The 12,477-nt window shown below is 51.0% G+C and overlaps 1 protein-coding gene across 3 annotated transcripts in view; it reads right to left on the bottom strand.

Annotated features, from left to right (window-relative positions):
- Nucleotides 1-8,172, bottom strand: part of NPSR1 (neuropeptide S receptor 1) — a 75,298-nt gene extending 67,126 nt beyond the window's left edge. For all 3 annotated transcript variants that reach the window (XM_087821435.1, XM_087821436.1, XM_087821437.1), the window contains exon 1: nt 8,029-8,172. In XM_087821435.1, the coding sequence (XP_087677561.1) occupies nt 8,029-8,172 (144 nt within the window). The remainder of the gene's footprint in view (nt 1-8,028) is intronic.
- Between the last annotated feature and the right edge of the window lie 4,305 nt (nt 8,173-12,477).

Genomic DNA, 12,477 nt, shown 5'->3' with positions numbered 1-12,477 from the left:
AAGTATGAGTGAAGGCAGAGGACAGATGGGGCCGTCCCTGATCAATAGGTGTGGTCACAGAGCAGAGAAAATCTTATATATAAATGAGAACCGGGGCCAGTGTCCTGAGAACCAGCTATTTAAAAAACACGGAAAAGTCCACCCTGGGTCTTCGTCCTGAGTTAGAGGAGCCTGCTACCAAGAGAAAAGATTCTTCCCCATCTGAAATTTTCTTTAATTGTCTTCATTCCCAGAATGGCCTTTGCCCTACCTCTCAGCGCTGTCATCATAGGTGACAGAAGACAACAGGTTTACTTCCTTCAAACTGGGGCTGAACAGGGAAGCCATTTGCTGCCTAACATTTCTTTCCTAGTTTCACCTCCAGGACGTATTAAATAACTACATCAGCTCTTTCTGCTCCAACTGGAAAGGGTTAGGAGCATTAAGATCTGGAGTATTTCTTCATTGCTGCCATGGATCATCTTTCACGTCCATGAGCAATGTTAATTTCCCACCTGTGGCCTAACTGTTCTCATTTCAACCACAGTTGGGTGCAGGGGACTCCTTTTGCATAGCTGTCTGATCCAGCTTCCTGACCACTAGTGGATCCTCGGATTTCCCCCAAAACAAAAACTCCAGTGTCCCACATTCATTGTAACATTAGCCCCTTTTGGGGATTCATTCTTAGATCACAAGAGGACCTCCGGGTTGATCACAAACAGGATGTATCGGAAGCTTCGAGGCAATTACATTCAGGGATTCCATCTGAATTCTCATAAAACACCAGACCAGAGATGCAAGAAATCATCTGAAACCCCACTGGGCTCCAGGTCCAGGCAGTAATTAATATTTGTTGAACAAACAAATGGAGCATCTGCTGTGTACCCAGAACTGGGATTAACTCTGAAACTGCTATTTGAGTTCTAGACCCTTCAAATATAGAAAACTAACATTTGGTTCAAATTAGGCTCAGATCTCTATAAAGGCAGTAGAAACAGAGGTAATTACTATGGAATAAAAATATCAAGAAACTATTCTCCCCGATGATCCATATAATTAAAAAATAAGCCCGTGGGATTTTATTTTTTGTTCCGGAGGTGCTGATAAACAGTGGAAAGTCACTGAGGACCCCCCCCCCAAGGCTCGGCTCAGCTCAGCTCAGCCCAGCCCAGCCCAGCCTGATCCTTTCCACCTGCGATTCCCAGAGCAGCGGCAGGTGCAGAGAAACCCGGGGGCTGGCAAGAGGAGGAGCAGAAGCAGATGCAGATGCGAGGCAGGGGCAGGGCGCCGAACATCTGGCGGAGCACAGGCAGGGGAAGGGGGGGGAGGGCCTCGCACAAGCCCGGATGCCCTAAGCTGCTGCTCTTCTTGGCCTCACTTCCTGTGCGCCTCAGCTGGGTGCTTGTTGGTCAGCAGAGTTTAAAAGGCTCACGAGTTAGTGTGCGCCCAGTTCACACAGTTGGTCATCTGTCTTGGTTTCCATGTGTCTTCTCGTTCCCTTGCCTGCATTCCCAGGTCCCCTGCGTGCCGTGTGAGTCTTGTAGGCCTCCCCCGCCCAGGATGGGACATCAGGCCCCCCACCTCTCACCAGTCACTCCGTGGGCAAATGTCCATGGTGACCTTGGGTGGTTTTGCTTTCTCATGGCCTAGAGAGTCTTGTTGGCAGAGTAGCCCATTCTTTCTCTGGCTAGGGCATAATTTACCACTTTAAATAGCCCTTCCTGTTGCCGGCCATTACGATTGTCTAGATAAAAATCAGAGGTTATATCTGCATGATAAAGTAAGAAATGGAATCTTCTCTAAATATCTTATTCTACATTTTCCATGGTCCAATTGAAAGAAAAGAAAAGCTCAACTCACCACCACTGTCTGAGGACCTCATGCACATGGAAGCCATTCTGGAGAGTCCCACCCTGCAGTGACCTCTCCTAGAGTCCTTAGAGGCTCTTGCATGCAGACAATGCTAGCTCGTGGCCTCTCAGCAAGTAGCTTTGAGGAAAGAGTGGAACTACTAGTGCCTGGGGGTATAAGAGCTCACGCTGATTGAGTCCGTCCATTCAGGTCACTCGCTGTTCTCAGCAGCTTCATTCACAAGCGTTCGGGCACTTAACCTCTCACGACCACCCTCCCAGGAACAATCAGTTATTAGCATTGGCTGTGGATGAGTAAACCAAGGCACCCACAGAAGCAGGCTGCAATGGTCACGTAGCCTGGCTGGTGGCGCTGGGACTTGGCCCCAGCAGGGTGGTGTCAGATCTGTGCCTCCCTAAAGTGACGAAGATGTGAGAGCCTGAGTTTACACCTGGGGGTGACCAGGCTACATTTTCTACAATCAGGTGGACTGAGAGGCCCAGAGAGAAGCCAAATGCAGTTACAGAAAAATAAAGTCACATATCCTGCCCACTCAAGTTCATGGTTGGAAGCATTCTGGCCCATGACATCAACAGGAAATTATTCCGAGGATGTCAGGGGGACATCTTGGAGCATTAATGGATGTCTCTCTCTGCTTCCTTGATAAAACCTCCCCCGGCCTGGCAGCCAAAGAGCTTAACTCCATGTGCCCTGAGGGGGAAAATCTTCACACTCAGTTCCCAGGAGAAAGAAGCCATCTTCAGGCTTTCAGATGCCTCTTGGAGGGAGTCCTAAAGGCGTGGGGAGAAATGGCTCTTTCCCTCCTGAGAGCATTCAGAGCAGAGAGCCTAGAATAAGAAGTCTGGGTGTGTGGTCAGTTTCCCCAGGACAGAGGAAGAGGCTAAGGGACACGGGAGTGTTGGGGGGTACAACGGTGGGACAGACGTCAGGAGAGGGGACACCGATGACAGGACATTATATTGCCACCTCCACAGGTTAAGACAGAGAGAGAGGAGGAGATGACAGTGCTAAGTGTGGGGGCTCAGGGCAGGAAGGGGGCTTGTGGATAGAAGCCGGGACTGGCAGCCCCGGGGATCTTCCCAGCTGTTGTGGTGTGAGAGTTATCCGGTTGTGATGGCCACGTGGGTACAGAAAGAACCAGAGGCAACCCCACTTAGCTTTCTGCTACCTGGAATTGGGAGTGGAGAAGTGAAACTTCCCATTCCCAGTAAGGACGCAGAAACGTAGCCAGGACGGAGAGAGGGAAGGAGGGAGCTGTGACCACCCGTGTCCCTGAAGGAGGAATGACAAAGGGGCGCTGCAGCAGAAGGCAGAGCAAGCCTGGCCTGGGCTGGGTGGGGACCAGGATGCCCACTTCTGAAGGCCAGAAGGACTCTTCATCTCGGCCGATGCCACCTTGCTCAGATCCCTCCCTGGGTTGGCCCTCTCTCCTCCCGCCACACTGGTGATCACGCAGCAGAAGCCACCCTCCCTCACCCCCTGCGGCTCCCACGCTTCCCCAGTCGGACAACGGAAAACCCTTCAAAGGCCAAAAACTCTGTAATGACTGAGCTTACTCTGGATTAGCTAAGAATATGTGACCTGCCACCAGATGCATCAGTCACACAAAGAGAAATGTAACTGATAGAGTTTTCCTTTCTCACAGCTCGGGTGTCGAGCTCGGCAACTGCACGGCATCCTCGTGGGGCCAGCCAGCAACGCCGGAGTCTTTCTCAAGGGCACGGGGTGAAGTTGGGCACGGTGGGCCTGCCAGGGTCGGGAACTCGGGAGTGGAGCGTGAGGTCTGGGTGGCGGGCGCAGGCAGTGAAGAGCAGCCCTTACTAACCCTTTGGCCCAGCGACACGAGCAGTGATTTCCCTGGAACAGCTGCAGGACTCAACCGGGAAACTCCGAACGAACATGCTGAGTGGAACCAATGAGAAGACGGTGCAGATGCGTGATGGGAGTGCAAGGGCCCTGTTATAACTTGTGGGAGACACACGGGAAGCCGAGGGGACCCAGGGCTCCTGGGCTCCAGGAAGGACGTCACTGACGGTGTCCTGGGGGCCAGGGCAGGAATGGAGACACGCGAGTCCCAAAGGGGTGTGGTGGCAGAAGAGGAGGGATCCGGGGGGCAGGCAGGTGGGCAGAGAGCAGTCTGAGTGACAGCCACTGAAGGTGAAACTGCTGGTCCCGTAGGGAGAGTGAGTCCTTACAGCCCCGATACAGGGACTACAAGCACACACAGGGGACTTAAACTCCTTAAGCTGGGTTCTTGCTTGCAGCCCAGGGTGCGATAACTGGGAGAAGGGTTGGACTGGAATTCGCATTCGGTACATGAACGGGGGAAGGATGCGTTAGGAAATGAACAGGAAGGCAGCAGGCAGGGGGGAGGGGCGCCAGACGGTGGCCAATCACCTTCAAGCGCTTAGAAGCCATCATTTGCATACAAACAATTAGACTAATTGGGTGCCGTTTGTAACTACTCACTAAAAGAGACTTAATAAAAGATTAGCATTAGGTAATATCTAGCAGTCTTGGTTCATGCTTCTCCCCTCACCTACGAGCAATAAAACTGAGTTCATTTGCATTATTTTATAACATAAGCAAGTGACTAATCGAGCCGGGCTTCCCTCTCGGTTACTTTGAATTCATTTTCTCATCATTAGAATCAGAGATTTGGGATTTGAGATTCACTGCTAGCGAATTCCCCGGCCGAGTTAAAGGCTGTTATGAAGAGGCTACTGTTCCATATTTGTCTTCCACTGGGATAGTTTTTTTATTCAGGTCCCCAGTTTACTTTCCGACAAGACAGGTCCCATCTTCCTTGGAAACTTCTGGTAGATTCTTGATGCCCAGGCAATTCCTTAATGCTGAGGTTTAGGACTTGAGGAACTGAACTGGATGGGACCTTGAAAGTACAAGAAATTGAAAACTGGGAAGGAAACCAGGGCCTGAACCGAGGACCTTGAACCCAGGACTGACCACAGAGTGTTAGTCACTTGAAGCTCATGATAGAGGAAGAAAGTGGTGAACTCACCCCTGCCCCCTGCTGATATCTGAAGACATGCTTAGGGTGGCAGAGTAGGTTAGAGCGGTGGGGGAAGCGGGGCAAGAATTTGGGGGTGGAGATGGGAAGGGTAAAGAGGCTCTAACCTGTGAGGGAGGGGCTCGTAAGATCTAGACAGGGATACCTTGTCTTCTGCCAAGAGAGCTTTGGGGTTTGGAGAACTAGAGTGCTGGGTAGGAAACCAAGTTAGAAACCCAGGCATGTGGCTGAGGCAAGACAGCTGAGTCTAGGTAGGGCTGCAATGCAGTGGGTACAGGCTCCCCTGGGCTGAACCAGGTAAGGGGTCCCAGTCCAAGGTGCCATAAACAATTCCATACCCCACCCACCGGAATCTATAACCTGCCTTGGGCACGTTGGCTTAGAAATCGGATGGGGATGTGCTGAATGGGCCTGCAGAGAAGGGCCTCGGTGAGTACAGCTGGTAGAGGCCAGGCCGGGCAGGGCTGGCCTGTTTAATAAGACCCCCACCGCCCTCATGGGGAAAGCAAGCTTTCTGTTTCCCCGTACGACAACAGGTAGGCAACTGAGAGAACAGAACACCACACTTCGTTTCTGCAATAAATGTTTATCGAGTATGCCCAGGGTGGTGCTGGTTTCTGGAGAGAATCTGAAACAAACATCAGGCATTGCTTGCACTCAAGGAGCTTAATGACTGTTACAGATATTGAAAGAGCAGATGAAGACAGACTTGGATTATCACAAGGGGAGAGGTACATGCCACGGCACTACTGGAATTCAGAGGAGGAATAAGTCCAGGGGGGCTTCGTGGAGGAAGCAACCTACAAGGAGCCTTAAAGAGTGAGTAGAACTTAGATAAACACAGATGATAATGGAAGTCAATTCCAGGTGGAAGGATATTCTGTGAATTGTGAGAATTAAATGAGATATTTCTCAGAAGTCATTTACAAGGATTCCCGTCACCAAGAAAGCCCACAGCAAATGAGATGGATGGATGTTGCTGTTGTTATTAGTTCTGCTGCTTTTACTGCTGTTGCCATTTCTATTTTTATAATATTTGAACTGCTTTTGTAAAGGCAACGGGGATTAAAAGGCCATGCTTGACAGACAGTAAGCAAGCACAATTCTCACTTTCTCCTTGAGCTGCAAGTGGGATAAAAGCATCCCTGTGAACAAGGGTGTTTTAATTTTCTTTTATCAGAACTGTTTCTGCATCAGCAGAGCCTCAGAACTGCTTATGCTCCAAGGGGGCCGTGGAGAAAGTTAGACTGAGACATTTCAGCTGGGTTCCCACTGTGGATTGTGTGGAACTAAAAACAATCATTATTTTAAGTCAATGCTTTCACCTCTCAAAAAATGAGATGGAACGTTGTGAGCGCCTGACCTGCTCTCTTCCTGCCTCCCTCCTCCAGCGATCTAGTTGCTTGATGGCAAACATGTCAACAGGAATGAGAGAGAAACAAGGCGATTCCTGTTGGTGCCCGGAGACGACGTTGCCAGGACAGAGTACAAACCCCAGTGGGGAGCGGGCAGCGATTTGTTTGTCCAGAGAGTCAAAATATCCCTTTAGGAGCTGAATTTTTAAAAAACGGCAAACAGGGTTTCGGCTGAGAGTGATTTTTTTTTTAAAGATAGAGAAAGAGAGAGAGAGAGAAACATGGATTTGTGGTTTCACGTATCTGTGCATTCATTGGGTGAATTTTTGTCCGTGCCCTGACCCGAGATCAAACCTGCAACCCTGACGTGTCAGGACGACGCTCTAACCAGCTGAGCGCCCGGCCAGGGCCAGGGCCAGGGCCAGCTCTAGTGATTACTGCCTGCGTCTCAGAACAAAGGCCTTCTTGCCCATTATTCCCCCTGTCGCGGTGGCCGGGCTCTCTTCGCTCTGTTTGCTGTCACGTCCTATAAATATCAAAGAGGCTGCAGAGGCAGAGCCGAGCGCACGCAGGCCGCTTCTCCAGGGCAGAGGCTCCGGGTCTGCGGCAGTTGACGGGCGGGATTGTCAGTCGTCGGTAAATGGCAACACGCCCCGCTTTCCCCGTGCGTTTCTGCGTGGAGCTGGCGGCTGGGCTGGGCTGGGCGTGTTCCTGCTCTACCAGGTGGCTCGGAGGGACTGGGTCCCCGCCGCCGGCCTGCGTGACTCACTCCTGCTCTGCGATGAGTCTTCGCCTTGAGGAGCTCAAGCCTGGCCCCAGAGACAGCTCCCTGCTGAAAGTCTTGCAGGGAAGCAAAGCTCCAGGAGGAAGGGGGATGTTACAGTAATTCTACCTTGTTGGGTAAAAACCAAATTATTTCCAGAATACCAAGAGGGTTTTTAAAAAAAAAAACTGCTAGAGTTTTTCTTGAAGTGTTTTCCATGTGGGTATAAAGGACCCGTTTGAGACCTGGGAATTGTTGCAATGACCGGATGTGCCAATGGGCACGTGTGGAATGATCTGAACACCTCAGGCATCCTGCCGCAAGAAGCAGGAAACTGTTGTTTTCCTGCTCCCCGGTTTGGCCCTGACCACAGCCTTGTGGCAGAGAAGGGAGCAGTGTCAATTCTTAATGAGGATCAATTCCCCCATGTGGCCCCCGCATCCTTTCAAGTTGAAACTCACCAAACTCTGATGCCTTTGTTCTAGGAGACCACTTGTTGCCAACAGTCACACCACCCAGCGTCCAAGAGTCTGTTTTTAACTGATACTCAGTGCAAAGAATCAATAAAGAAAGTGTGTCCCTTCTTTCCTTCCTGGGCCTGCGTCTCCCCTGGCACCTCCTGTCCCCGGGGGATGTGGGCTATGACACCCCTCTGACGTTCCCCGCAAAAAACTCACAGCACTACCCCTAGAAGACAGACATTTCAAGCATGACTATAGGATGAATTCAACATACTTGCGCCTAAGGAAAGGAGAGAAATTTTAAACAATCATCCACTCATATTCACACGTTTTCAGCACCAGCAGCAGGAAAAAAAAAGACCCCTATTCATAAAAAACTACAAAACAGGTCCCTGCGCGGTGTGCAGAACCTGCGGCTCTAGCTCACCAGCTTGGTTTTCTATTTCATTCTTTTAAGAGAAGAAACTGCCCCCTCTGCAATCCTGGCTCTTTATACTTGCGGGAGGTCTCTTCAGTTCCACTTGTCCCGTTATTTAAAATCCGCCTGGAAGTGGGAGGCGGGACACTTACCCTGAAGGAAGAGTAGAAGGACCCCCGCTCCTCTTCTTCCACTCCTTCTGCAAAACTTGTGGGGAAGCAGACGGCCGAGTGAGAATCCAGCGTCTGCACGGTCCCGTTGGCATCGGGGCTGCCCTCTGTGAGGTTGGCCGGCATGGCTTGGGTGGCGTGGAGCCCAGCTGTCCCCGGTCCCCGAGCCCACAGCCAAGGGAGAGAGTCCAGGTCCTCCCGAGAGCCCGGCAGCAGCTGCACCGCCCCTGCCTCCCAAGGCTTCTGGCCGGAGCTCCGCTGAGCAGAGGCAGAGCCCTCCCGGAGCCCACTTCATTGAAGAGCTCAGCTCTGCTGACGGCAGGGAGGACCCACGTGCTGCTCTCTCCTCAGCAGCCACGATCAGGAGCTGGCACAGCCTCGGCTCCCCCACAGTCCCGCCCGGGCCTGCGCCCCATCCGAGGGGCAGCTCCCTGGGCAGCCCAGTTGTGCTTTTCCTTCCCGAAGGGCCCCCTCCCACACACCCTTTAGCTACAGTTTCAGCAATAGAGGAATCTGGACTAATCACAGGTTGATGGATTCAGGTCATGTTTGTGCTCCTGAAATCCCATCATAATTATGCTTTTGTTTCAGCCAAGGTTGCCTTCTGACTTACAATCGTCACCCAGCCGTTTACTTAGTACCTGCACGTTGTTGGAGCAAACAGACAGCACAGCTGCGTTTCGCACCCACGGGTCCACCCCAGCTTTGCACAGGGCAGCTCTCTGAGAAGCCTGCGGTCTGCGTTTCTCAATGAGCCACATCGCTTGTGACGACGGGGACAGGTGCCTGGGAAATACTCTAAGCCCCTCGGTGTCCTGCGTTGATATCCAAAACCACCCTGCGAGGTAGGCAGGGTATTTCTCAGTTTACACCAGAAAAGTCTGGCTCTGGGCAGCAGAGTGACTTGTCCCAGGCCCCACAGCTGGCGATGGGAATGAGGTGATGACCCGCGTCTTCGGAAATTCTGGGACAGTGGTGCCTTTACTGTAACGCACAGTACTGGCCACTTACACTGAAAGCGCTCCCTGAGCCCAATACCCGCAGCCACTGGCCAGCGACACCTGGCCTTAGAGGCAGCAGGCGTCCTGATGACCCTAAGAGGCTGCAGTCCTCATGCAGGCTCCGGGGAAGCTGTAGCGTGGCCCGGGAGCCCGGGAAGCGTGCCGCGTGGGAAGGCGGGAAGGCGCTAGGCCATGTAACGAAGGGCGGCACGGAGGGGAAGCTGTGCGGAAACACGTGCCAGCTGTGGGCGCTTAGAGAGAGGGTCAGAGCAGGACCACCCCACAGCGAGATGCGCAGAAAACAGGCCCACCGGCGAATGAACGCGAAAAGATGCTCAGTAATATTAAAAATTGAGGAAAAGCAACTTAAAACAATAGGACAGAATTTCTGCCTATCCATAGAGCAAAACTAGGGTGTGACCGCCTCAAGTGTTCCAGAGATGACAAGAAATGGGTATATTTTCACTCCCTGTGTGAGAGAGTTGACGTGGTCGCTTTGCAGGGCAATTTGGCAGCACCGGCGAAGATGAAATCACCTGTCCTGTATGCAGCATTCCATTCTCCGTGGTGGAGATCCAGCTCTTTATCTGGATTACTTACGTGTGCTCCATTTAGGAAAATGCCCTGCGCTACACGCTTAAAATGCAGGCACTGTTTGTAGGTGTGCTTTACGTCAATAGACGTTAATAAACAAAATCGGTGAGGCACTTCTGCGCGAGGACTGATGCTGGTTAAGTCCTACTGTGGTGAGGGTGGAGCGAGATAATATGGTAGATGCCACGGACGGGGAATAGGTGGAGAGAGAGCTTTCTGAATGTGTAGTTTTCTCTCCACTCATGGTCATTTTTTGACCTGTGGCTGCTGAAGAGAAGCATTTATGTATGTATATGGGAGACATGTAGAAAGTTGCCTCTGCAACACTGTTCAGCAACAAATGAGAAGCAACTCAAATAGTTATGGTGACAATATCAACAAAATGCTCCCAACTGGAAAATGCCCACATGCCCGTCAACAGTAGACAGAATAAATAAATTTCCATGTGGTCACACAATGGAATAGTGTGAGAAGGAATGACCTGCAGCTAATATAACATTATAGATAAAACTTCCAAACATAATATTAAATAAAATAATACATATTTTTCATTGATATGAAATATAACTGTATGTGTGTGTGTATATATATATATATATATATATAGATAGATAGATAGATAGTCACGGTGGAATACTATACAGCAGTTAAAAGGAGGGGATGCAGACAAGATGTGGTGGTTAATTTAATGTATCAACTTGACTGGGCAGCAAGTTGCCCGGACATTTGCTCAAACATTTTCCTCCGTGTGTCCATGAGGATGTTTCTGGATGAGATTAACTTGCCCTCCCTAATGCAGGTGGGCCTCATCCAATCATTTGAAGCCTGAATGGAAGAAAAAGGCTGACCCTCCCACAAATAAGAGGGAACTCTTCTTGCCCAGCTGCTTTGAGCTGGGACATTGGTCTCTTCAGGCCTTTGGACTCAAACTAAAACAACAACTCTTTTTGGGTCTCAAGCCTGACAGCTTTTGGCCTGAAACTACACATCAATTTTTCATCTTACTGACTACAGACCTTGGGACGTCTCAGCCTCTATAATCACATGAGCCAATTTCTAATAATATCTATTTATCCATCCATCCATCCATCCATCCATCCATCCATCCATCCATCCATCCATCCATGGCATCTGGCTCCTCACCTGAATTCATCCCTAGGATGCCACAGAAATGAGAGAGCCACTGATGGATCACAGGATGTAGAGTAAAACCAGGAGACACTCGCTAGAAAAGCTTAATCACAAAGATGGGAAACACCACGTGCTGGTGAGCACGTGCGGGAGGAAGAGCTGTGCTTGGCGGAGCTGTGCTTGGAGAGCTTCTTGGCAGTGTTATCTAAAGCTGAACATATGCATACTCTATGACCCAGCCGTTTCACTGCTAGGAACATGTATGTACATGTAAGAGGAATAGAGCAGGTCCGTTTGTAATTGCCCCTAGCTGGACACTACCCAAGTGCTCATTAACAGTGCAGGGGGTAAAGAAAGTGTGGTACACTCACAGGATGCAAAACCTACTCTAATGAGAAAGAATGATCCACCGTTACAGGTAGGAATCCCACAGCCATAAATCTTGCATTATAGAAGAGTCAGACACAAAGGAATGTGCAGTGTTTGATTTCATTTATATAAATAAAAGCTAAGAAACGCTTAAGGTGAGTAGTGACAGGAATGGGCTTAAATTTTACTGTTATTTGTTTAGGTTTTGCTTTGCGGCCCTGTTTCGCACCAGCTGAAGTCGTTCAATTCAAGGTCTCCAGTCTCTATGTTCCCTACAGACTGGGGGCCGTCTCAAAGTCCTGTATATGACATGCCCACTGCTCACCAGGACAGGGCTCCTCAATCCCGTCTGCACCCTAAATAACCTGGAGTGCTTCCAAAGAATCCTGACACGTGGGCCTGGCCCTGAAAGGCCTCATTAGGCTCTGCGGGGAGGCGGCCTGGCCCAGGTGAGTCTCATGTGCATCCAGGGAAGAAAAGCTCCCAGGAGAACAGCGATCTCCAGGCCCCTGCCCTCAGTCTTCTACTTAGCTGCCCGCCTGCGGCCTTCATTCTGGAGCCACTCCGAACTGCCTGGCCTGCCAGCCCTGAGGGCCCTCCCGGGCCCCACAGCGAGCCCACTGGGCTCTCCTTCCTCAGGACCCGGTCTGAGTCGCTGGGCACCCGCGGCCTCAGCCGAGAGAGAGCCGGAGGGAGCTTTTCCACTTCTTTCTCTTGGGGCCACCAGGCTTGTTTCTCTCTCAGCGACGGGAAGTCATGCTTAACCTCCGTTTTGAAGACGTGCAGACGTGCAGTTGGATCACCCTCCCAGGACTACTGCCCTCCTGAAAAGCCATGTCACCAGAGCCGGGAAGGGGACGCTCCAGGTAGGAAGGGGAGTGTGGGCGACAACTGCCCAGCTCCGCCTCTTCCGTTGTCTTCGGTTCAGTAACTTACTCTGCCTTCCTGACCTCAGGCAATGAATGATAGGATGAATGGTTGTCCATTAATGTTCGAGGCTCCCTTTCCCTTCTCCTTATAATTATGGCTATTTTTTGAACATGTGTAAATTGTTCTGGGTTCTTCATTTAGTCTCCAAACTCCTGAAGGGCGGCGCTGCCCCTTTTGTTTTTTGTGTCCTCGGGCAACATTGAGCCTCAGCCCCGTGGCCCTGGAGCACAGGGAGGTTAGCCACTTCTTTGCGTCGGAAACGGCTCACTGCAGTTAACCGCGGTTCCCCGTAAGGCTGGGATCAGACTCACGGACGCCCCAGTGGGTCATCGGCACCCAGGACAAGGCCAGACACAGACCCTCCAATTCCTTTCTTTGCCTCATAAATGTTTAGCTCAACTGTTTA

The sequence above is a fragment of the Miniopterus natalensis genome, chromosome 10 (assembly GCF_054644295.1).
Source record: "Miniopterus natalensis isolate mMinNat1 chromosome 10, mMinNat1.hap1, whole genome shotgun sequence".
Classification (NCBI taxonomy): Eukaryota; Metazoa; Chordata; class Mammalia; order Chiroptera; family Miniopteridae; genus Miniopterus; species Miniopterus natalensis.
This window is presented reverse-complemented; position numbering and strand designations above follow the sequence as displayed.